The sequence below is a fragment of the Camelus bactrianus genome, chromosome 8 (assembly GCF_048773025.1).
Source record: "Camelus bactrianus isolate YW-2024 breed Bactrian camel chromosome 8, ASM4877302v1, whole genome shotgun sequence".
NCBI classification, from domain to species: domain Eukaryota; kingdom Metazoa; phylum Chordata; class Mammalia; order Artiodactyla; family Camelidae; genus Camelus; species Camelus bactrianus.
Genome location: NC_133546.1, coordinates 61,106,763 through 61,133,548, shown reverse-complemented (window position 1 = coordinate 61,133,548; position 26,786 = coordinate 61,106,763). Strand labels below are relative to the sequence as shown.

General features: G+C 35.7%; 2 protein-coding genes across 9 annotated transcripts in view; one reads left to right on the top strand and one right to left on the bottom strand.

Moving 5' to 3' along the window:
• Nucleotides 1-8,399, bottom strand: part of RARS2 (arginyl-tRNA synthetase 2, mitochondrial) — a 65,009-nt gene extending 56,610 nt beyond the window's left edge. The window contains exon 1 of one of the 3 annotated variants that reach the window (XM_045512158.2): nucleotides 8,262-8,399. In XM_045512158.2, coding sequence (XP_045368114.1) covers nucleotides 8,262-8,297 — 36 coding nt within the window. In that variant the 5' untranslated portion in view covers nucleotides 8,298-8,399. Of the gene's footprint in view, nucleotides 1-6,966; nucleotides 6,991-8,261 lie in introns of those variants that run through there. The other 2 variants (XM_074368647.1, XM_074368646.1) reach the window with 2 other exon arrangements.
• Nucleotides 8,400-8,423: 24 nt separating this feature from the next.
• ORC3 (origin recognition complex subunit 3) overlaps nucleotides 8,424-26,786 on the top strand; it is a 60,655-nt gene continuing 42,292 nt past the window's right edge. For 3 of the 6 annotated variants that reach the window (XM_045512154.2, XM_010948952.3, XM_010948951.3), the window contains exons 1-9: nucleotides 8,425-8,527; nucleotides 10,873-10,927; nucleotides 15,102-15,199; nucleotides 16,861-17,005; nucleotides 19,282-19,386; nucleotides 20,372-20,523; nucleotides 21,799-21,929; nucleotides 23,731-23,890; nucleotides 25,147-25,260. In XM_045512154.2, the coding sequence (XP_045368110.1) occupies nucleotides 8,504-8,527; nucleotides 10,873-10,927; nucleotides 15,102-15,199; nucleotides 16,861-17,005; nucleotides 19,282-19,386; nucleotides 20,372-20,523; nucleotides 21,799-21,929; nucleotides 23,731-23,890; nucleotides 25,147-25,260 (984 nt within the window). In that variant the 5' untranslated portion in view covers nucleotides 8,425-8,503. Of the gene's footprint in view, nucleotides 8,528-10,872; nucleotides 10,928-15,101; nucleotides 15,200-16,860; nucleotides 17,006-19,281; nucleotides 19,387-20,371; nucleotides 20,524-21,798; nucleotides 21,930-23,730; nucleotides 23,891-25,146; nucleotides 25,261-26,786 lie in introns of all 6 variants that reach the window. The other 3 variants (XM_045512153.2, XM_045512156.2, XM_074368645.1) reach the window with 2 other exon arrangements.

Genomic DNA, 26,786 nt, shown 5'->3' with positions numbered 1-26,786 from the left:
AAAATATAAATGAAAGCAATAAGACAAAGGTAAATAAAATTGTGTGCAAGATAATTCAACCTTAGGATAACTAGCATCCCTAAAATACAAAAAGAAGAGCAGCAAAGAAACAAGCAGATAAGAAGACAGGTACACTGGTTCTCCAGTAGCGTTAAGCATAGAGAGAGAAAGCACAAAGCCACAGTCTTCAAAAAATGACAGTGAAGGAAAGATACAGCAGATTCTCACAGATGACTGGATATACACATACACACACAATGGAATACTACTCAGCCATAAAAGAGAATAAAATAATGCCATATGCAGCAACATGGATAGACCTGGAGATCATCATTCTAAGTGAAGTTAGCCATAAAGAGAAAGAAATACCATATGATATCACTTATATGTGGAATCTAAAAAAAAGAGAAAAAGAGGACATTAATAAACTCATCTACAAAACAGAAACAGACTAGCAGACATAGAAAATGATCTTATGGTTACCAGGGGGAAAAAGGGGTGGGTAGGGATAAATTGGGAATTCCAAGATTTACAGATAATAACTACTACATATAAAGTAGATAAACAACAAGTTTCTACTGTATAGCACAGGGAATTATATTCAATATCTTGTAGTAACCTATAATGCAAAAGAACATTAAAAGGAATACATGTATGTATATGTATGACTGAAACATGTTGTACACCAGAAATTGACAAAACATTATAAACTGACTATACTTCAATTAAAAAAAAAAAAGACAAGAGATTCTCAAGCAGAATGGAATAGCCATATTTAGCAGGGCTCCTAATTTGGTCTCATTTACTTGGTCTCAATCAACAAAACCCAAGAAAAATAAAAGTATTCATAAATATATATCTTAGCTCCCCCAAAATCAGGGCCTGGGAAAAGGACTGTGTGCAGGTAGTTTATTTGGGAGGTGATTCCTTGAGGGCAGAAGTGATAGACTGGGAGAGTGAGAGAGGAGAAAAAGTTAATATAAGACTGTGCTATTAAGGTCTCTGCTATAGGCAATAAGGGCTTAATTTCCATGGTACTTTCCAAGAAGCACACAGAGTGTCTACCAAAATTGTCCATCCAAAAATAAGGAGCAGGAGACTCCACCCTCCACTGATTGAGGGCTGTTCTTGGTGGATTTAATATCCTCACCTGTAAGCTGAGTACAGGCTGGAACTAGCAAGCTTTCAGACAGGATGAAATGCTGTTAACAGTAAGTGAGTGGAAGCACACAGGAAACTATTCACACAAGTCACACAAAGAGCAGATAGAATCAGAGGTTTAGCCAAGATGGTGGGAGATAAGGCAAAATATTCTATAAATAGGAAAATGTTTCTGAAATAAAGAAAAAATCCAAATTGTGGTATATTATTGCAACAGCACACCATTCAGCAGTAGAATGAAAGAACTGGACCTCCGTGTACCATTATGGATCAAGCTTTTTTAAAATTTGAAGCAAATAGACAAAAAAAAAAAACCCCAAAAAACCCCAAACTGCAGAAGGATAATTACAGTTTGATTACAACTTACATAAAATTTAATAACTTGCAAAAGAATACTATTTAGGGATACATTCATAGGTAGTAAGTGACGTGCACAGATATGATAAACACAAAATCTCATATCTGAGGAAAGAGTTTGCAACCAGGGATGGTTACCCAGGAGATTTTAATAGTATAGGTAATAGTTTATTTTTCAAGCTGAGTGATGGGTACATGGATAGTAATAGTATTCTTCCCCATGATTAAATATTTTAAAAAAAGAAACAAAATCTACAGATCAAAATAAATTACTATGTCAGGAAAACATAATACAGAAAATTCAACACTGAAATACATCCTGGTTAAATCACTAAATTTCAAAAATAAAGCATCCAATCAAGAAAACTCCAGAGACTAAATAAATGTACTTTACTTTGTAGCCACATTACCTAATCACAAAGATCATGATCTGGTTAAAGCAAATAATTTGGCAATAATATTATATAGGGCTAGATTTATCCACTGGAGAAGCTACAAACTGATAATGCTTGTTTCACCTGCTCAGTTGTTGTTTTTTAATTTGAATTAGTTGCCAACATCTGAAAATAGGAAAATTTTAATATAACAGTAGAATTGTTGTATGCATTTGCATCTGTGGTATCAGACTTTGGAAAATCAAAATTAAGAATGAAACAATCTGGTGTTATTGCTTTATTTCTAAAATGAAGAATTTTAAATATTATTTATAAATCCATTATTTTGATATTATTTCTAAACATGCTAATTTTCTAGTGATTAATCCTCCTTTTGATACATCTAGGATTTTATCTGAGAAGTCATAATTTCTTTAAGAAAAAAATTAGAAAAAATAAAGCTTCTTGAAAAATCTACTCGAGGAGATCCAGCCAATTAAGCCATATATCAAGAAAAGGATCGGTGGTAAGCATCTTATCAAATTCTATATAAAGTCAATAGAAGACAAGTCGTGCAGATATCCTTAATACACAGACTATAAGTGCTACAAACTTTGAGTGAGAAAGTTACTGAAACAAATCAGGAAAGGTAGAGGGGAAAGTTACAACTATAAGTGTACTAATGTCCTCATCTCTCATGACAGGGGTTGATACTGTCTAAATCTGAAACATCAAGATATTTGAAAATTTATAATTAACATACAACATTATATTAGTTTCAGGTGTACAATAAAGTTATTTAGTACATTTACTATCATGACATGATCACCAAAATAAGTCCAGTTACCATGTGTCAGCACATGAAGTTATTATATATTACTCACTATATTCCTTCTATGTACATTATATTCAGCAACCTATTTATTTTATAAGCTTGAAGTTTGTACTTTTTAATCCCCTTTAACTATTCTGTCTGACCCCTACCTTGTCCTCTCTGGCAACCACCAGTTTGTTCTCTGTAACTATGAGTCGCTGAAACATTCAGCTTTTAAGAAAACACTCCAAATTGTGATGTTCTTCATAATCTCTTAACTGTAGAGGACTCACTTAGGAAATATATCAATAATTCTTTGAATTGCACTTCAGTTTCTTTTTCTTTTGTTGAATTCAAGCAAAACCATGTTTAATACTTTTTACTTAAAACTGCATTTTGTTTATGGGTACATGGGGAATCATAATACTATTATACTTTAAGCAGTTGGACATTTTCCACTTAAAAAAATAAAATAAAAACTCATTACAATATTGCCTAATTTTAATAAAATGAATATTTATCCTATCTTACTTCCTATCGTCCTTTTTTTTCCTGCCTACATATCTGCAAAAAAAAAAATCTAAAATACAAGTCAACCAATGTTAATGATGATGATCATTTATGGGGGAAATTTTTAATAAAAATTCCTTCTACCTCTTTGTATTACTTTATTCTTTAAAATAAGCAAGTATTTTTGTAAAAATGAGAGATTTTTTTCTTTATCAAAGCAGAAATTTATAAGTATCTACTGTTAAGGAATTCTTATTGAAAATTAAGCAGTGTAGTTCAGATACATAGCTTTCTGGCTATCTAACTTCTTGTGGGGCTGCTGGGCTGCACCCAACTGGCCTGCAAGCCTTGTTGTTGCCTTGTGTGGAGACAGAAGAAAGAGCCCAGGGAAAGTGACAGAGACGTCAAAGATTTGTTGGATAGGGGATCTTATAAGACTGAAGTGAAAGGTCCTGGAGAAATACCCTACTGTGATCGGCAAATAGCAGGCAGGACACAGCAGCAATCTTCACTACTTCGGGGAGAAGGAGGCTACCATTTATAGGGGGAATTGACCTCAGGTTGGTTCATCAGTTACCAGGGAAACCCGTGACTGGGGCAGGGAGCAACGTAGGCAGTTACTGATTAAGCTCTACAATTAAGAGGATTAGATAGTCATGTGAATGAAGCAGGGACTGGTCAGCAGGGGATGTACAGAGAACAAGAGAACAGCCATCTTGAATGGCCTGACCATACAGGGGATAAAGTTTTCATGTAGGGTAATGGATAATGATTAGGTCCCCAACACCAGAAAGCCTCTGGGGTGGTAATGGTGTGGAGAGGGGGTTCAAAATACTCCATCCTCAGGACTCTAATAGAAGATAATGACTATTACATGTATATAAAGTACCAAACACAATCCTAAGCATTATATATGTATTGTTTATTGACTCTTAATGACAAGCCTATAAGGTAACTAAATAATTTTCCAGATTCTACAGATGAAGTACAGTGAACTTACATACCTATCAGGAGAAACTGGATTTAAACCCTTGTGTCTTCTGTTGTTAATCACTATACCAGTGATTCCCACATTTTGCTCCACATGGGGATGACCCAGGGATCTTTAGAAAACACTGATGCCTGGCTCCCACATGCAGATATTCTGTTTAATTAATACAGGGTGTGACCTGGGCAACAGATATTAGAAAGTTCTCTCCAGGTTGATTCTAACATGCGGTAAAGTGTGGGGGCCCCTGCACTCTACCTTTCTGCTTCCCGGTCGTCCTTGGCTAGTGGTTATCAAGCCTGGATGAACATTAGAATCACCTGATAAGCTTTAAAACTTCAAGACCCCTACCCTACCCCAGGCTGGCCAATAGGCCTGGGCTTTTTTTTTTTTCTTTCAGGCTTTTCAGGTGATTCCAGTCTTAAGCAGAAAAAGCTTGAGAAGCACTGCATAGGGAAATACCAACTGCCTATTAACAATCAATGCCCAAGCTAGTGAGTGTTTTAAATTAGAGGATGATCTTCCAAATGGGTCGGGCACACAAACACACACAAAGTTAAGAACCACTGTCAAGTGGTCAAATGTCAATGAGTAAGATTTTTAATTCACCTACATTCTCACAGGTTCAGAATTATTCTGGAAATAACAAGACTTTCTTCAACTGTCTCTGAGATTGGATTTAGTGTTTTCCCTGATGGGAATGTGACCTATGAGTTTCCTTGGCTACAGATTTCTTTTCTCCACTTCAGGTAGAGAGGTGTTTCTCCTGGCAGTGGGCTCCATCTAGGGCGACCAGAGGTATAACAAGGGCCTACTGATAACTATCTACTTGAGGCCTCATTATTAATGAAAGGATAAAGTTTTACAGAATAAGGTAAAAATTTACTCCATGAAAATGATAAAAGAAGACTACAATGGTAAAACTCATAACTTTAACAGAGAAATAAAATCCACAAAATATTAGGCACAGTCCTTGCGAAAAGAACTAAATAACTCACAGCTGAATGAAGAGGATATCTGAGGTTGAAAGCAGGAGCACTTCATCAAGAGAGCACCAGAAGTGAAAATCCACATATGCCAGATCTGGTTTGAGAACCTACGACCAGAGATTCTAATGTATAACAATAATAATGGCTAATATGTATTGAGTGCTTACAATGTACCAGGTACAAGTCTAAGCCTTAGAGTTGGCAACCTAAGATCAGAGATTCTAATAGAATATTTGGCTCCTATGGCACCCAGCATGAGAAAGCCCATAATTAATCAGCTTGTGGGCATTCTCAAGCATTCCTTTCCTTGGCATACAGGCACACATAAATCCTACCCTTAGTACCCAGGTACTGAACACAATGCCAAAAAATATCCTATCAGCCTGGCTCCAGATAGGCTCCAAATTCAGTTAGGAGCTAAACTGGCCAGGTTCAAGATCAAAATCTCCTGTAACTGCATAAAACCCCTAATTCTGCAAATGAAAAAGAGATCTTTGTGCTTTAGCAACCAAACATATCGGCAGCAGAACTGGTATCTTATGAAAATTAGTTCTGTATTTTTATCCATATAACACAGTCTACAAGGCAATGAACTCTGAAGTTCTTGAAAGATTATCATTCTTTCAGATCCTTAATTACTTATACTGTCAATAACCCCTGGTTATTCCTCATTTCTGACTCTCTACTATAACCAGGTGAGTATGCTTGCCACCAAGCGCCAACACACAAGCACTCCCACATCTGCAGAGACTTTGCTCAGGTACCGGTTTGAATTAGCTCAGACAAAAGCAGTCAGCCAACAAGGTATCAACCGAGACTTGCAGTTTCAGAAGAAAACGTCCCAAATGATGTAATGTGTAAGTTATTAGCAATTATCTATAATGAAAGAAATTTAGCACGACTCTTACAGAACTTGTGGTTTTAAACAGAATTGGATGCTGGTGGGCCTGTAAGAACAGATTAGAAGCGAAGTACACACTTAGATAATTCAATCAGTTGCTGTCGTTCACCTGAGTGTGGGTATCTTCGCAACAGAAATATGTCAGGACTAGATGACATCTGGACAAGTTTAATTGCTCCTTGAAGTCACACCTCAGATCTGACAAAACTCACTGGCAGTCAAGGAGGCCTGTCTCTGTTAGCAGTGTCTCTCCTCTATCAAGTTATGCAGATATAAATTAATGAGGAGAGCCTCAGGCCCTTAAAATGTAACAATTACATAACAAGGAAATGCAGTTTGTGAGCCTATACTGGAAAAAAAGGCTATTGAAAAACATCAACAAAACTGGAATGGACTGTACATTAAAGTATTCTATAAGTGTTATATGAATCTAATAACTGTACTGTGGTTATGTAAGATAAGCCTTGTTCCTAGGAAGTAAACAATTAGGTATTAAGAGGTTAAGGAGCATGAATTACAAAACCTATTCTCAAATGATACAGGAAAAAGATTATATAGTTAAATATAGAGAGAATGATGAAAGAAATGTGGTAAAATGTTAATCGGTGAATCTGGATCAAAGGTTTATGGATTTCTCTTACTATTATCACAACTTTTTTGAAATTACTTCAAAGTATACTCAACACATATTAATTCCTGTTTCTCCAACTTACTTTCTTTACAAGGAAGAACGTAAAACAAAACACAAACGTAAAACTAAACACAAAATGTTCTGGTCATGGCACCGAGGGCTTTGAATGGAAACCATCTCCTCCCCCCCACCCCCACCACATACACACATAGCATGGACACTGAGGTCCAAAACTACCTACCCTGGACATAGTTTACTGTCCATATTAATCAAGCAGAGCAGGACCCTGTGGAGTCCTCCCTGGTACAACTCCTTTCCATGTTCCTAGTTTCTTTTTGTAGGAAATAGGCTTCATTCAGCCTCCTTGATCTTCCTTGAGTTCCTAAGGGCAGATTCAAACAGCTGCTAATCAGGGAAGGAAGGAAACGCAGAAACAAGGGAGGAGCAGTAGTGGAGTCTTAGGGCAGGGTCCTGCCAATATACCTAACAATACTTTTGAGTTCTTCTGCAGAAACTAAGGCCCCCATCCAGGTAGAGGATGGCAACTTAAGGCTGAACATAAGATTCCTGGAACACTGCCCTGTTACCTCACCACCAACCAATCAGAAGGAAGTCACACAGCCCGCAGGCCTCACCCTAAATTTTGCCTTTAAAAACTTCTCTCTGAAAACCATCAAGGAGTTCTAGGTTTTTGATAACGAGCCACAGGTTCTCCTTGCTCGGCATTGCAATAAACCTTTCTCTGCTCCAAATTCTGACATTTGGCTTTATTCGGCCTCACTGTGTATCTAGCACATGAGCTTTTGTTCGGTAACAATTTTGGGGAAAAGTATTTTATAACCCACAGAGTCTTGCTGTTTCATTAACATGACTTAATTGTTTCTTAGCCTTCATTATCATAACTTTCCTCTTCTGGAAGACAAATAGCTTGATTGCTCACTACAGGAACTTCCCTGAAAAAAATATCAACTATCCAACAGAAAGCATCAACAGTTTAAGCTCAAAAATTCCTTGCACTCCTAGCCTTGCTCTATCAATCTTAAAACTGTTAACATCAGTATCCAATCCTCATCAAGCCATCTCTTCCACCACCTGCCCTCTCACCCTCTGCTAGGACAGGCAGCCAATATGACTGCAAGAGAAAACAGCCAGTTTGTGAATTAGACCCTTTCAAGCGAAAAATTCAGACCTCCTCATCAACTTCATTAAGTGTATGGAACACTAATTTCTACAGGGTCTATTTATGACTTTCCATTCAGGTAAAGCACACTGAGTTGTCGGGTGGGTAAGCAGTGAGGGAAGCAACGCGTGCTTTTCAAGGTTTACTTTCCACTTTGGGAAACTGATCTGCGCCGCACGCTTGACCCTCTATGGAGTTTGGCTCAGCGGCCCAAGCAGCTCCAGAAAGGGGGAAGGAGGCAGCAGAAACAAACAGGGTCCCTGCGGAACCTGCCCTCCCGCTGACTGGAGACTGGGCCGCAGCGGTGAAAGGGCTTCGGGGCGCGGGGACTCTCCTGCCAGTTCCAGGGTCGGTACCTGACAAGCGATGGACCTACGGAAACCGCACGCCATGTCCACGAAGCGCGTTCTAGAGGGATGGTCGGGAGCTTCGTTCCGCCTCCTTTTGCATGCCCCGCCTCCGTGCGCCGGAAACCCGCCTCGGAGAGTGCTGCCAGCCAATCAAGGAGCCGCGCGGCCCGCCACTAACCTCTGCCCCGCTGCCGCGAGGGAGCGCGGGAAATCCCGAGTGCGTCTGGAATCCGCTGGTCTCTGGGACCATGGCCACCTCGTCCGTGTCCAAGGTATGTGGGGGCGAGCGCCCACTAGGACTTCAGCACCGCTTCATCCCTTTTGAAGAATGGATTGAGCCGAGGTTACATAGACCTTGGTGTACTGGCTGGAAAGGAGGGAGCAGCGGGCCGAGCTGAGGCGTCTTCGCTCCACTTCCAGTGAAGGCCAACTTCGCTTGGGGAGCGAAGACGCCGATCTGCCTCAGCGTTTTGGCTAGGAGGCTTTTTAAGTTCTGGTTTGTGAAAGTTCAGTTCCCCGAGGATGTGCCCCTGTCGACTCTCCTTTTTCCTTCTCGTAAATATTTGTTGTGCGCCAAACCCGGGATACAGTCGTAAATAAAGTAGTCGCAAATATTTCCATTATTATTGAAAATTCTGTTAGGCGGTACTGCTAAAGTAAGACCTTTAATAATATTATGAGTGCAACCTGAAGCCCCTAGAAGTTAAGCTATCTGATAAAGCTGAGAATGCCGATAATGAAGTTGCAAAGACATTTCTCCCGATGTTAAATTAATGAAGAAGGCTATACCGTGAATCTAATTTTAATTTTGGTTAAAATTAAATTAAAATAAAATGATGAGACTCAGTGCCTTCCAAGACTACCTATGAAGGCAGAACTAAGTACAAGCAATAGGATTTAAGTGTACCGAAGATTGACGGACTGTGATGATAGATGCAATGCCAGAAGAGATTTAACTGCTAGTATTATTTTTGGTTTTTAGTATTGGTGCTGTTTCTGTTTTGTCCTGGTTTTAAAATCCCATAGGTTTTGAGTAGTCTTTACCCTAATCATTTTTGTTGTATAAGCCTCTCTTATTTTTGTATATTTTGAAGAATTGTGAGAGTTTTTTTTTTCTTTCCAGGAAAGCATTTGTGGCATTATAACAGAAACGCTTGTATTGAGATGTTTATGAAGGAGACCTTACACAAATAAGCATCTTTAAGGATTGTTTCATTGGTTCATGAAACTGTCAGCCTTTTTTTTTTTTTTTTTTTTAATCTAAACTTCTCTTTCCTTGTCATATTTTCTGGCTGTTGGCTCTGCTACTGACTTTTTCCATTATAAACACCATCACTTGATTTGTAGTTCAAAGTGGTTAATGATGTTACTACCACTGCCATACATTAGGATCCATTCCCAGCACTCTTCATATATCTCTCCTTCATAGCTCCTTTTCCTTTATTGAATTGTAGGTGGATATGGAAAGGAGGTGATGACAAGCCTGTCATGGCACCACATGATTTTTCTTTTAAAAATTTGTGTATTTTGAATAGTTCCACTAGTTGCAGATACAAGAATATAAGGCACAATTCTTGTTTTCGAACCTGTAATTCAAATGGCCGTTTTATGTTTGCACGCAGTCTTTAGTGCTATCCTGAGATGATTTTTTGGCAGATATATTTCTTTCATTTTCCTTAGAAATGGCAATCTTTAAGAAGCTGTCTATGATGCACAACTTCAGGATTGGTGGGATACATAGGACCAGTAGCTTGGGGCATATTTATATCCCTAGTTAAATAATAACATGAAACTAAATGTAGCTAGGAAATTACCAGGAAAATTACTTGGCAAGCATTTTTCATTCTCTATACTGATTGCCTGATGTATATGTTAACACGATTCTAAACATTGGAGACAATTACGAATTAAATGCCATCTGTACTCTGAAGGTGCTCACAAACTACTTACAGAGACATACCCATAAATAACTATCATATACAGTAAAAGTGACTTAAAACAAGCAAAATAAAGATATTTAAGTACTGTGAGATATTAGGGGAAGGATTCTGACTAGAGAAGTGGGGAAGGTTTCCCAGAACAGGTGAGTTTGAGTTGAACTTTAATGGCTAAATGACTGAGAATTTATCGGATGAAGAAAGATATGTAAGGTGAAACACTAGCAAAAGAATCTATGTCCTGTCAAGGTTCTAGATACTTGGAATTTAATTAAATAATAAATACTTCTTTTGAGATGGGGGGGGCATTCGTATTTTCCATCTGCTTGATTTTCATCTTGATGTATAGTACTAATGTTCTTTATTCATAGATTTATAAGAATGCAACCTTTTTGGGTTTAAATTTCATCAGCTTTTACTTTCTTTATCTCTCTCAGATCAGGTCCCAAAAAGCAAAATCAAAGATGAGCTTCCCATGGGAAGGAGGAGAAAGTAGTGGTTAGTCCCCTTGTTTAAGAATTTCCCTTCTATAATTCAGATAGAAGAGAGATGATTTCTTAGCACTTTAAAGAAATGCCTTTAAAAAAAAATCTGTTTACCCAAAAAGTACGTGGTAAATCATATTTGTCTGCTCCTTGGCTGCTTTGACTTTATACTTTTTTTCTTTTTTTTTTTTATAGGGCTGCTTTGTGTTTAAGCCAAACTTCAAGAAGAGAAAGATCTCTGTGCCAGTAGGTAAGATACCTAATATCAGATTTGTTAGTTTTCCTCCCCCAAGTCTTGAACTAACCTAACTCTTACTGAATTAGTAATTCTCCTTTGTAACTTCGCTTTACTTACCACGTTGATGTAGCAGTTATGTTCCAAGGCGTAGGACAAAGTGGTAAGGGTGCTCCCCAGGGTTCTAATCTAAAAGGGAATCCAAATGTACCTTCAAAAGATAGCGAAAATAAATGTCCTTCAAAGGGTATGTCACCATTCTTTAAAAGAGATTGTCTTAAAAATCTCTGGTTTCCTGGTGTGTGGTAGGGGGAATTGACTGCAAAAAGGCCAGAGGGACTTCTTGGAGTGACGAGAGTGTTCCCTAGATTGAGGGGGTGGTTATGTGAGTATATATTTTCGTTAGGACATATCAAACTGTTAAAATGGGCATATTTTATTACTTGTAGTTTATACCTCAAAATTAAATTATTAAAAAGATACTATCTTCATCTTATCTCTAGATATTTGTTTAGTGATCAAGTTAAGAAGACTTGATTGCTTCAAACAAATCAAGATGGTATTGTCAGTCAGAAAATGTTTGTTACACTGGTTCTCAATTGTGGCTATGAATTGGAATCACATGGGGGACTTTTTAAAAAATGTTTTTTTCCTATGTAATAGTAGATTCACATGCAGTTTTAAGAAAGAGTGTAGAGAGTTCCCTTGTACTCTTCTCTCAGTTATCCCCAGTGGTAATGTCTTGCATAACTATAGTACAGTATCACAACCAGGAGACTGACAGTGGTACAATCCATCGATCTTACTCAGATTTCAACTTGGGGAGTTTCTTAAAGATACCAATGTCCAGGCCCTGTCCGGGACCACCTGAATCAGAAGCTTTGGGAGTGAGACCTAGGTGTTGGTATTTTTTCTTAAAAGAACCTCAGAGGCATATTGAGTATTTATACTCAGTATTCAGCACTGTGGAGATGAATTCTGATGGAAAAATTATGACGTGCAATTAAGCATTACTCATGCACTAATTTTGAATTAAAAAAGAAAAACTGAACTATACTATTGTTTGACTAAGGAAATAAACAGCTCAAATATATGGAATTGGATTATTCTAAATCATCACATAATGTAGACCTTAAAGGTGTTAATCCTTCAATTTGAGACCAACTAGATGAGATATTCGTGCTCAAAGATTGAGCAAGTAATAAAATAATGGTCCATACTGAGGGCAATAGAGGGTAGAAAGTATGACTTATAATAAGAATCTAGTTTCTTATTTACAGGAGAATAAGCAATGAGCTTGACCTTTGCTCTCTTAACAGGTTTAGTCTCAAAAACAAAAAAACAAACCCCTGAAGCTTTCTGTATTCCTTGCCCTCCTCACTCCCCAAAATGAAAAGTGACAGTGATGGGCTTGGAAATAGTAAACAAAGGATAGTGATATTGTAAGTTATTTTGTTTTTAAGTGATTGACTTAGAAACATATTTCTTTGATGTTGGAGATTGCTAAACTTAACTAGAAATAGTTCATTTTCAGAGAACATTCAAGACTTGTTCCCCTGTTATCCATGAGGGATACATAGCATGAAATGACATCTGATATCATGAGCAATGTCACTATAACTAATAAAATTGCTGACATTTATTGACTGTTTATTATGTGCCAGACTATTTTAAGAATTTTGTATGTGTTGATTTGTTTAATCCTCTCATCCTGTTTATTGTCTCCACTAAAATACATATGGATACTTAGACATAGAAAGAACTTCCTTAATGATAGTGTTAATAAGTGGCAGAGCTGGGATTTGAAACCAAACCGTCTGATTCCAGAGCCTGTGGTCTAACCACTACTTAATACTGCCTCTCATAACATGAGTCCAATTGTTGCTTGGAGCTTTTTGTGTTGAATTTCAGCTATAATTTATTAAGATTTGTTTAAAGCTTTTTGTATTAGTAAGCCTAATGTGTGTAATTGTATAATTTGAACTTTGCTTTGAAGTACATTAGGTTTTTTTTTTTTTTCCCATTGTGTTCATTAAAGACCAACAGATAATGTTTCAATATGAGAATCTTAGGGGAATTGACCATGATTGATTATAAGACAGATGGAGCAGAAATGAGGAAAACATACCCAGATTTTAGCACTTGCCTTCACTGGCATCAATTCTTGAAACAGATTGCCTGAAGAAGTAGGAAGATGGTCTGCATTTTGCCCACAATCTGTTCCCTGACTTGAAGACACTTGGGCATGTACCTCAAAGAAGCCTGGTACTGTCCCTCTCCTCAATATTGGGGGGATGGCTGCACATCCTAGAAAACAACTGGCAGGAACTGAAGAGGGATAGAGGGAGGGGCTGGCAGCTGCTCTGGCACCGTAGCAGGTGTTCACACTGAAGTGAAGCACCCTGAGTAGGAGCAGGAGGGAGCCTTCAACAGTGAGAGCTTATCTTCTTTAGCAATGCTCAATGCTTATTTATTTATTCTTTACCTGTCTGATCTCTAAATGACTGAGAGAAGGCATGGTAACAGCTTAAAGTTTCCTATTGCTGTTTTTTCCCAATTTCGAAGTTTTTAATGATATATTTTGATGTAGCATTAAAAATTCATGTCTTGATTTGCTACTTTAACATTTTATATGATTTTACTCTTGAAATTAAAATGGCTTTTTGTTCTACTTAAGGGTACTGTGTCATTCTGTTTTATCTCTTAGTGATGGTGTAACTCCTTCTTTTATTTTTTGTGTTTTTATACTATAACCTTGTCTATCACTTTACCTTATGATGACTTAAGTATATTTGAAGGCTTTTGATAAATTTTAAAAATCAGTACTTGTTAAAAACTGAGTCAACTATGATTAGAAGGAAAGTTCCTTAGCATGAAAGAGAATTTCTGTTCCAGACGATTAGTTAACATTAAAACTTACTAGAATATTAGCAGCATCTCAGTGAAGTCAGGAGAAAATGTGTACTTTCACAATTATTATTTACTACATGGAAGTCCTAGCTGTTAAAATACCTAACAGTAAACAACAAGAAATGGGGAGGAAAATAGAAAACTATAAGGAATGTAAAATACTTGATTAAAAAAGACTTGTGGTGTTTTCAGATGTGAATTTTTTTAACATATTAAAAATGTCATTTCTTCCCAAATCGATCTACAGATTTTATTTTATCCAGTCAAATACCAATGTAATTATTTTTGAAAAAATTAATTTGAAATAGTATCTTAAATTTTTTTGAAAGAGAATAACGTTTAGTGGTGGGAGGAAGACCTGGATCTTTTTGATATTAGAATGTACTACAAAGCCACAATATTTAAAGCAGTTCAGGACTGGTTTGGGAATAGAGTTGGGTTCATGAGAAAAAAGAAAAAGTTCAAAAACAGTTTCAAGTGTATATATAACTATTCAGACATTAAGGGCATCTCAAATTGGTGGGAAAAAGGATGGATTATTCAATAAATGAGTGTTTTTCAAACCGAAAGTTATAACACAAGTGTGAGTCTTGAAATCAATTAGTGGGTCATGACAGTTTTAAAAAACAAAATAGAAAAAAGAATTTGCTATCACATGATAATGAGAAGTATTGTTTTATAAGACTTTTGTTTTTGTTTCTGTTATGTGTGTTTATATTGGATTAAGATGTAAAGTGTATTCCTAAATATGGATCATGGTTTAAGAAGTTTGAAAACCATTGCAATAAGTATGTTGATAAATGGCTAATGATTTGAAGGAAAACATTCAAAAAGGATAGATAATACAGACTAAATAAAAGACTGGGCTAAACTATTTCGATCAAACAACAAGAAGAATCATTTAATAAAGGAGAGTTCAAAGCAAAGTATACAGAGCCTTAGCATAAGAGCAAATAGTGAAAATACATTAATATTAAATGTATATACCTCAAACCAAAACCATTAAATAAATACTGTTAGAAATTCAAATGTAAATGATAGAAATACAATCTAAAAATTAAAAAGATACTTTTAATATTATAAATACCATTAATGTAGTAAAAATACAAATAAAATTAAATACAAAGGATGTTGAATGTTAAGTATTCCCAAATATATGTATATATTTTTGATACTGATAAAAAAATTCAACCCTATCACTTACTGTGTGACTTTAGAGAGATTTTCTAACTTTTATTATATATGAAAGAAACTGACTTATTTCTTTCTGTGTTTTTAGAGGACTATTTTAATAAAGGGAAAGATGAGTCTGAGGACAGTAAACTTCGATTTGAAACTTACCAGTTGATATGGCAGCAGATGAAATCTGAAACTGAGGTGAATACCTTTTTTTAATGACATTTCTTTAATATCATAAATCTCCTCTTTGTTGCTTCCCATTTTCCTTTCCACCAATTTATAAGAGTGTTGATGAAATATTGGTAATCTTGGTTACCTCTGTATCTGTATATCCTAAAAAAAAAAAAAAACCAAACCCCTTATGTTCCAAGTATTAAGCATGGCTTCAGGGCCTAGAACATATGTTTATAATGATTGCTGCTAAGGCACGGGGCCCTTTACATATCCCCACAGCTTTTAAATGGTGTCACTCCTAAAACGGTCATTCAGTTCTACAAGTAAGAAATCAAGCTATTTCTAAACTACTTCCTCATCCTCATATCCAGTTACTGTGTTCTTTATAGTCAAGCTCTGAAAAATTTCTCCACTATAGCAGATTGTAGCTGCAGGGCCAACATCTTATTTTTTAAACATTTTTTTTAATGTTTACTAAGCAACTATTTTGTTTACTTTTTCTAGGCGGGGTGGGTAGTTAGGCTTATTTATTTTTTTAATGGAGGTCCTGGGTATTGAACCAGCATCCTCGTGCATCCTAAGCACACACTCTACCAAGGAGCTATTTCCTTCCCCACATCCCCCCATAGGGCCAACATCTTGGGTGGACTTGTTTTGTTTGACCAACACAGGATTGTATTTCTTGTTTTTTAATGCCTTTGGGAGGGTTATGCACTTTCCAATGTATTACTGCTTCCCACCACTTTCTCTTGCTTTATACCCCATGGCTTTGCTGCTTCATGTATTCTGTGAGACCCTTGAAGGTATTTGGGTTTAGGAAACCTAAATTGTCATCATAGATTATCATAATATCCTCTTAACTGATGTCCCTGCCTCTGATGTCAAACCCTTCAGGTCTGTTCCTGTGCTACCAGTGGCCAAATCCCTTCAGGCAAATCTCCCCGTGCGAGGCTACAGGGCTTTTCCAGCGCGCAGCCCCTCAGATCCGCCCTAATCTGGCCTTCACAGTGCTGCCAGATTAACCCTTCTTAACCTGATTTTATCATGTCTCTTCTCCAAATCCCTGTAATGGTTCTCCCCACAGGATAAAATCCAAACCCTTTAACATCAAGTATTTACACTCTTGGCCTAGTCCCTCGAATATTTGTTCAGTCTCATTCCTGGCCACTTCTCATATTCTTTATGTTTAGCGTTATCTATAGTTCCCTAAATGTTTGGTGCTTTCTTGCTTGCTTGTCTTTTCCACTCCTCATTGCTTCTAAGTTTCTTTCAGGTACCACCACCTCCTCCATCACCTGCTCTAATACTTTGGCTCAGATATATCACCTGCTCAGCTTAAGCTGGATGGTCTTACTCTTTGTTCCTATATTATTGTAGCACTCTATGCAATGTATTTTAATTTAATTGTGTTTTAGCTCAGTTTCTTCACTTTTTTAGGGAAGAGACTCATTTGTAAGGTGGTTAGTAAATGTTTGTTGAGTGAGTGAGATTCTTTAATAAGGCAATCCAAAGCACTAATCACTTGAGATTTAAGGGAAAAAATTTTTTAAATTTCATCTATTTTATAATCATTTCACATATGATCTTTAGAATTGAAATCATGACAGTTTTCTCTCCCAAACTTGGAAAGATGCATGAGATTACTGCTAACAATAATTCATAGAATTCTTGTGTTTTCTTTGTAGCGACTACAAGAGGAATTAAATAAAAACCTGTTTGACAGTCTAATCGAATTTCTGCAAAAGTCTCATTCTGGGTTCCAGAAGAATTCAAGAGACTGGGGCTGTCAAATAAAGCTCAGAGAAATTCCAACTGCTGCTCTTGTTCTAGGTACCTGTGTGTGTTTTTAAATAATGGTTTTGTCATTGAGAATAATGGTAATCACCTGTTCTGTGGAATTAAACCAATTAAAGTTCTCATACTTTCAAAACCAATAGCAGTTTCTTATACTGATCATACATCTGTAAATTAAAAGAAATTGATCTAGGGTTAGTGAGTACTCTCCCACATTTTTGTCAGGAAAATGAAGGGGAAATATATTTGTGTTACTTTTTCTTCCTTAGTTATATTAATATTAGATTTGATTTGAGTGGTAAACTACCAGTAGGTTAATAGATTTGATTTTTATTCTCTTTTACTGGATCTTCAATGGAATTACTCTGTGACTATAATTTTATTTCCCTATGCTTATTTTTTCAATCTTGGATTGTATTGTAATACTGTATTAATTGTTTGAAGGGGATTTGGATAAATAATATATAAATTGTTTTCAGGCTGCAGATTGTAAATTTTTTAGGTAGTTATGTATCCATCATTAATATTCCATTTTAACCAAACATGGATTGCAGGATAATAGAAAAAATTTCTTTGGGATATTAGCAGATTTTCTTTATTTCTTTTGAAAGGAAGTTGGATTTATTTCGATTCGAAACATATTCTTCATTGTACTTCCAATTTGTTATTTATTAAAGATTTTTATACTGGTGGGCTCTGAGATAAGAAATTAATTCTCTTGTTTAATCCTGCCTCTGACACTGTTCACTACCTAAATCTTAGTCTTGATATTCAGTGTAGTACTTCTCGAACTTCAACATACCCACAAATAACCTCCAGGGGATCTTAGTAAACACAAATTTTCGATAATAGATCTGGGCTGGGGCCTGAAAGACTGCATTTCTAACAGGCTTCCAGCTGATGCCCATATTGCCAATCCCAGGACCATGCTGAGTAACAAGACTCCATGATTTTTATAATGCTTTTCAGTTACAGCCTGCCACTCAATTTCAGACCCTTTCCTTTTATGGCTGAGAAGCTGAGACCCAGCAACTTGTTCTGTTGGGTGCTTTGTTTCTCTCCTGCCGGGTTACAGCAATTAGAGGTACAATAGGGGAAACACAGTCGAAAGGGACGGCCTAACAGATTGTTGTGAGAGCTCTGTTTAAATCCCTTCTCTGCCTACTGCCAAAAGGAGAAAAGCTAATGAAAATCATACTTCTCAAAGTCAGAGGTCTGAGGGGAACATTTTTCCAGTTAAAGACATTGTTGATTATCTTGTTTCCAATAGACAAATGCATTGTTTTAAGGAACATAAATAGCTAATAAAGTCAGTGAAAAAGACTAGATAAGCCAGTGTTTTAGTAAGCTTCCAGATTTGTTCAGAGATGCAGTACCACAGTCGTAGACTAGAATGCATGCTAGGAATATCATTTTGATTGCATGAAGAAAAATCTGCACTCAAAGAATGCTTAAGCACAGTTGTACATTTTCTATTTTCAAAAAGGTATATGTCCATTTGAAAATAGCCTGCCAACATTTTTGTTTGTCTCCTAGAAAAAAAAAAGTTGCTTACTGGTTGCCTGGATGATTCTGAACCTTTTCTTTCCCTTCCAAGCAGTTGAAGTTTTCATAGTGGCAAGTCTCAAGCAGTTTCAAGATGTCTGCTGCTGGCCCTGCCTAAGCACCAAACCCTTTTCTAGAAATCACAGGTTGTGACATTAGGAGAAGTATAAGTTAATAGACATTTTTCCAAAGTAGGAAGGGAGTTGCCATGCAACTCTGCTAACTGCATTCAGAGCAATAAAACTGTGATTTGTGGAAATGAGAACCAAGGATTCAGTGAATACTTGAAGGACCTAAAGTTTTAATTTGTTTTTAGGTTCCTCCTTCAGGAATCAGCTTAGTATATGCTTTACCTATTGTATTTACTGCTGTGATTATTAATAGTGTGAATGATTGGATTCTCCTCAGTTGTTAAGTCAGGGTCACAATAAGGCCCTTAATTTTGAATGATTATTTTAAAGAGCTCTTCATGAATTTGAAATTACTTCTAAGATGTTTTCAGAGGTCAGCTACAGTTCCCCAGTAATTTTTTTTTAAAGAAAAACTGTGCTAAATACCTTTCCTGACAAGTATAGTGTGTACCTCTGTGTATCTATTTTTAGTGGAGATCTCTTCATTTATGCAGTATATTTTCTTGGTTTCCATTATCAATCATGTTTTAAAAATATTTTTACTTAGTAATTCACTTGACATGTTAAATAGCTTTTCTTGTTGTTAAATTATTAGTGATAAAAATGATGGTGTAGTATTGACTTCTTATTCCATAGGTGTGAATGTAACAGATCATGATTTAACATTCAGAAGTCTAACAGAAGTCCTTCAGAATAATGTCACTCCGTATGTAGTCTCATTACAAGCTAAAGATTGTCCAGGTAAAGTGTAAGTGGTGTAATAATCTTGATGAGATGCTACAAATCTCTTCTGTCATCTTTCTAGCTTCCTTTATCCCTTTTTATTTGTGGGAACAGCATGGCCCTACAATTTTGGCAGGACAAGGTATAGTGCCTCCCAGGGTAATCCTGACTATTGCAGGACTCTTTGCCCCTTTTGCTTTGTTTATTCCAGCCCCACCCTTACTGTATTAGCTTCACTGCCAGTAATTGTCCAGGCATTTCACAATATATGTTCCTTAACCCAGTAAAATTTTAATAAGTTGGGAGGTTTAAGACAGGTAGTTGAGAACTGAGGACTATGGAGCTCTTACTTAATCCAACAGAGAACAGACTACATACATAGGCTCATATTTACAGCCTCAAATCTTCTTACTTCACCAGGCCACCATGGTGAAGAACAGTCCATTGCCAGAGCTAATCTTGGGTGTCTGAAGCCATTAAATCATAAAGGATGTGGACATTTAACAGAGTAAAATGTGCTTAGATTTGGACTGATACAAGGGCTCAAAGTGCTTATATTTATATTCGTATTCATAAACTGTTTGGAATTAAGTAAAAGCCCTTAGGGTGTCTTTAAAAGTGCCTATGGAGAAGAGTTGTAGTCAGTAAAATATCTTATGTAAATAACACTGTTTATCTCTTTTTAGGGGTCTTAAAAATCTTTTGCTGTCCAGTGTAATTTAAATACATATTCCTAAGATAACTTACAGTTTTCATGCTTACACATTTGGCTAGTAATACTTTTATTATAGCTAATAAACATAAACTTTGTCCTAGTGTGAGTCTCAATTAATGAAATTTAAATATTATGGAGAAGATACTAATGAACCTTAATATGTTAAATGTTAATGTTAAGTGTAGAAAAACACATTCTACCCAAATAGTGTAAATACTGATCAAGAAGTTTGAAGTGTTTTAGATTTGTTTTAAGGGAATATGCTTTCTTACCTTTTATATTCTACAGATATGAAACATTTTTTGAAAAAGCTGACCTCACAGTTGATGGACTGCAATATGGATGTGCAATCCAAAGAGAAAGAAAGTGTTCAGGTCACCCAGAAAAAGACACATTATTCAATGGATTCTCTTTCCAATTGGTATATGAATGTCACACAGGTAAATGTAAACTGACAATTTTTTCCTAGGAAATTGGCATATGATTGAAGAGGCCTGGAATTATAGTAAACATAGTACTGTTTTGTTCTAATAAGGATATGTTTTTGCAGCACTAGCTGTTAATTTAATAGTAGCTACTTATTTTTCCAATGGCTGCTAGAATTTAGTTTTCTTTTATCAGTATGCAGCCTAATTTCTGGTAAGTGTTTAGGTTCTTACAAGGCCATTTTCTTTGTGGGAGAATGTCATCGAATGACAGCATCAAGAATTTGTTCTGCTGCAGGTTCTGTCTCTGTGACAATGGCTATAACTTTAATATATCATCTGTTAAGTTCCTCAGTATTTACTTTTGTGCAGTTAAAACCATGCTTTCAGTACCCATTGTCAACTTAGTTATATGAGGAATAGTCATCTATATATATAAATATAATTTGTTCCATGTTTAGAATTCTTGAGGAACGAATGCTGTGTAAGTAAAGTATATTCAACAAGCAGGTATATAAATAGAAGTTCCATTCTACCATGACAGTCTCTGGTGAAAATGAATAACCTAGATGATTCATGGGTAACTGCAGCATAAAACCACAGCCTTAGTTTATGATGCTGTGTAGCCAGATATATGGGAAAAGTTACTGTGGTAGCATTTTCTGATGAACATATTTGCTGAAGTCATCATAAGTGAAGTTTATTTTCCTTTATATAGGGATTAAACTAGGTCTAATGCTTACCATAATACCGTAATTTGATCCACAGTTTTAGATTTTCCAGAAATCAAATGTTGCATACAATTTAGGTCAGAAATCTTTAAAAGATTGGGATTGGACCAGATGATATATAAGATGCTTTTCAACTTGAAATTTCACAGTAATAGAGCAGCAAGTAGTGTTATTCATTACAGATTTTAATTAAAAATACTGATTCCTACCCTAAAGCAAAGCAAAATCTAACATTTTACCGACAGCAAAATCAGTTTTATAGAAAATATTCTCTTCTCCCCATGCTTTTCCTGTTATTTTCTCAGATAGCAGAAAATATAAATATTTCATATGAGTTACAGATTTTACTGAATGTTTTTCTTGGTTATTATTCCCATGTCAGACATAGAAAGATTCTTCTAATAACTGTTGAAATGAGTTTCTGTTTATTATGTGAGGAAATAAAAGAAACAGTGTTACTGTGAGATATAAAGGGAAATATATCACCATGTGGCATTATGGCATTGTTTGGTTGGTAAAACTCACTTTTAACTCCTTCTTTTCCACAATGGCTTAAAAGAAGACAGACCCAAAAATGCCAAGAAAAAAGAGGACTTCTAGCCAATGGCAGTCTCCTCCTGTTGTGCTTATCTTAAAGGATATGGAAAGCTTCACCACAAAAGTACTCCAGGACTTCATAATTATCAGCAGGTAGATGGTGTATCTCCTGGCTTTTTCACTACATTCTTTTTATTAAGAAAACATACAACTTTTAAGAGAAAATGAATGGCGGTTTAATCTTCATTTTATCCTAATGGATTGAAACCAGGATGATTTCAAATTGCTTATAAAATTGAATGTTTAAACACCTCCTATCAGATTTTCATTTGCTTTTTGTTCCAAAAATGAGAATCAAAGGCAAAAGTTAGCCAGTTTTTAATTAGCATGGTAAGTTGATATAAAATGTAGTTTCTCTTACCAAGATGGTCTGTCGTTTACTTGCCTACTAGATGGAGAAACTATGCCAAGTTGAGATATTTTTGTCAGATCTTGTTTTCTGATACCTATCAACCCTTAGAAGTTCTGAGTTACAAATAGCTCTACTGAGCAAGAATGTTTTTAAAATAGCATTATTTTATATGGTATTTCTGATGAGAAACTGCCTTTATGATCTTATTGGATCTTCAAGGCAAGACTTGGAATTGGAGTAACTAATGCTATTTAAAAACCCAGTGATGTGCTTTTCCCAGTTATGTCCTAGTACAGTTTTTAAGATGTATTTTGTTTTGGCTTCTTCTGTATGTTAACTTGCTCAATAGTTATGGCTATATTTGCCTGAAGCTGTACTGTGATAATCTACTAATATAATTCCTATTTTGATAGTATTTTTTTCCCACTTGAAACTAATATTTCTAGATCCTAAGACTTTTCTTAATGCTAACACTGAACTGATCAACATGCTGAAAAAATGCACAGTACAGAATAGTGACAGAAAAGCTCAGTCTTGTGAGTACTTTTACCATCAAAATTAAGGAAGAAGAACTTAAACAGTACTAGAGTCCAGGTACTTTAGTACTATGAAAGTAGAACCGCATACCCCTCGAATACTGAAAAGCAGCAGCTAATGGGAGGGAGCGTCTTAGAAATAATGATCAGTACATAAATGTAAACTAAAAAAAATGTGTAGTATATTGTATATATGTATTTACATGCAATATATTGTATATGTGCAGTCAAACTGTAATAATTCTACCTAATAAAACTGAAAAATGGAAAAAAAAATTAACAGGAGGGAGCAAGCAAAATCGTCAGCGACCATACAGAGGGCTGTGACCTACAGCAGCTTTCAGAGATGTGACTGTTTTACTCTGTGGGAGTCATTTATGTTCATATTGGTAATGCTAAGGATAAATGATGTTCAGTAAGTTTGAGTTAAGAAGGTGGAGAAAGAATGTAACATTCTTTGATGATGTCCATTAAAAAATATGTCTTACACATTTGTTTGAAAAGTTTTCTAGTTCTTAGCTACCATGGCTGGTTGACAACATATCTGTTAGAAGTATCCTTATATTAAATAAGTTACCTTGAAAATTAGTGAGCTTCATGTCGCTGAACTCTGATAGCATAGGCTGGTTGTCTGACCATGAGGAAGGCTATCAGTGGGGCTCAAATTTGGGGTAAGAAGTTGAATGGGATCTAATACATCTACACTGGAGATATATAACCTTAAAGGGAAGCACTTGATCTCTCTGGACCGCTGTGTTCTTATAAAATGAGAGGATCTATTAATAGATTGATTTCTGGACTAGAATGTCTGGGAAATAACTATTTCTGTGTTGCTTTAACAGAGGAAAATGAATGACCTAAAATATTTTTATTATTTAGAATCGTATTCCTTAGCAGTGCCTTATAAAGTAGGCATTAAAATAAAGATTTTCTTATTTTAAAATATGATGTATTAAAATGTATTTGCTAAAGATATTCCACTTTTACATCTTCCTTTGAAAACCAGTCAGCATCGACATGAATTTCCACTTATACTCATTTTTGGAATTGCGACATCTTCTATTATCATCCATCGGTTGCTTCCTCATGCAGTATCATCTCTATTGTGTATAGAACTATTCCAGTCTTTGTCTTGCAAGGAGCATCTGAATACAGTACTTGATAAGGTAAAAAGAAAAAATTTTACCAGTGAAATAGGATTGAAATAAAGCTGCCAAGAATAGATTATAAATATAAATATTAGTGATAAATTTCTATGTCTCTCAGAGTATGATATTGTGTATATTCCTTCACATATTTTAATACTTTCATTTAATGATTTTATAATGTATAGTATTGTCTCTTTAGTAACAATATAAACCTTATGAAAAGAATGATTATAATCTATCTATATCTCCCTATCTACGTATCTGTCAGTCAGTCATTACTCAGTGGAAAATTGTAGGTTTTTAAAATAAATTTATACAGAACTTAATGACTTCCTAGTAACAATAACAATGTTTTGACTTTACATTTTATATAAAATGATTTGAAGTTTTTAATGGACTCTTTCCTATCATGCTGCTTGTGCCAAAAAATAAATACTAACATTTTCCCAGACCTTAGCACTGTTTCTACCTAAATGGAAATACTATTCTTTCATGGAAGGGATTGGTCTTCCATGAATTGTTGCTAAACTCAGCTCCTTGAAGATGTGCTTTGTGCTGCTGCATAAAGTAAACTAACGACGACCTTCCAGTTATTTACTAACCATTACTGCTTTGTTTTCCCTCGAAGGTGGTTTCCACTGGTTTACTGACACCTGGAGGAGAATTTTCCCAGCTACAGTACTTAAAGTTGCTTGGTTGCTTGATTGTGATCAAATTCAATTGGCCTTCTATAACCCTGCTTCTGTTTGAAAACCCTAGTATGATTTCACATTTTCAGATGTAAGATCTTCATAATAGGCCATTGAAAATTAGCTGAATAATACAAATTCAGCTATTTAATATTTTTGAAATAGACATCTATTAATTTTGGGTTTCTCATTCAACAGTACATAATGTGTTACTCTTCATTAATGTGAATCAATATGGATGAAAAAGAAATCTTTCTATTAACAAGAATTGCCAAAGCCTGCAGCTTCTTCAGTGGCTTATCGTGGGAGAAAAGGGATTTTATAGACAGTATTTTTTAGTAGACAGAAATGATGGACATCCCTGATTCTGAAGATATAGTATGAATGGCTTCTTTTGTTATTGTTACTGTTGTATAAGTTAATTTAAAATTTTGGTTGATATTTGACCTAAAAAAAGCTAGCACTATTACAACTTTCACAGGTACTGTGTCATAGTATCGTTCTTTGCCTTATTATTTATACTGGATTTTTATGAAGAGTAATACTAACAAAGAGTATGTCCTACTTCCCTTTTCTCTCTTTCAGCTACTTCTTACAACTCAGTTTCCATTTAAACTAAGTGAAAAAGTGTTGCAGATTTTGACCAACATCTTTTTGTATCATGACTTCTCAATTCAGAACTTCATAAAAGGACTTCAGGTAGGAAGGCACTAATGGATTTGAAAATTCACAAGCTGATTCTAAATAATTTGCATGTTATTTCAAACTGTTTAGCATGATAATTAGGCACTTTAAATGGCAAAATCTAGAATAAGTAAATTCAAATTACATTGTTCTAGGTTCTACAATTCCTTTGTTACCTTGCAGCCAAATGTAGAGAATACATTAATTAGGATATGAAAAATGGAAAAAGATCTCTCTCCATCCTTGTGATTCTTAACCGTTTAAGGATGAGGAGAAGGGGACCTTGTTTTTTGAGAATTTAATGAAAGCTAATGGGCTTTCTGCCTAGGAAATGCTATGTATAAGGGATCAGCAAACTTTTTCTATAAAGGACCAGATAATATTTTTGGCTTTGCATGCTGCATGTGGTCTCTGTTGAGTATCTCCTTAGTTTTTAAAAATAACCCTTTAAAGATATTTAAAATAGAGGAGAATGTGTAGCCCAAGTGGCAGAGCGCATGTTTAGCATGCATGAGGTCATGGGTTCAATCCCCAGGACTTCCTCTAAAAATAAATGATTAAACCTAATTACTTACCCCCTCAAAAAAAAATTAAAACAATAAAAAAAAAAATTCTTAATTCCTGGGCCATACAAAAATAGGCTTTGGGCGTAGTTAGCTGTTCCCTGCATGTACGTGTGTGTGTGTGTTCATTTATATTTATTCCTATATATTGGGAATGCATTTTAACTAAGGTTTCATGAATTGCCAGAGAAAATTTATGAACTTAGCTTTATAACACCTGTTCTAATCTAAAAAAGGATCCCATTCTTCAGTTATTTAAAAGTTAATATTTCCTTCTCTTGGCAACTACCTAAAATACCTTAGCAAAGTGCAGTCATTGTGAACACATGCCAGTTGTCAAGTTCATTAAAACCTACATGTTAGTAACGTTCAACGCAGAAGTGCAGTATGATGACACCTCATGTTTGTGTAGTGCCTTAAAGATTATAAATAATTTCTCCTATGCATTTTTCCTCCACATAAGGCACTATAGTTTTGGTCTCTTATGGCTAACAGGTGTCTTTTTTTTCAGCTTAGACTTTTTAAAAAGCATTTTAAAGCAAGAAAATATTATTTACCTTAGCAATGTGTGAAATTAAGTGAAACTGAGCCATAATAAATTTCTAATTTACTTCTCTCATTCATTTCCTTTCATTTATTTGTTTATTTACTCATAAGTGTTTATTAAGAGCCTACTGTAATCCAAGCACTCTGCTGAGCCCTGGAGATACAGAGGACAAAGAAATCTCTGTCATCACATTGTTTATTATTTAGTCAAGGAGGCAGAAAATTATGATTCTGAGTAGTCAGTGCTATTAAAGAAACATGCCTGGGGATTCCAGTGGAGAACGGGAGTATATCTTAAGGAATCGGAGCTAGCTGGGTCAATATTGGAACAGGAGAGGGAGACAGCTCTGTTCGAGGGCTACTGCAGTAATCTAGGCAAGGTATGACAAGGGCTAAACTAAGGTAGTGATAGTGGGACTAGGGAGGAGAAAA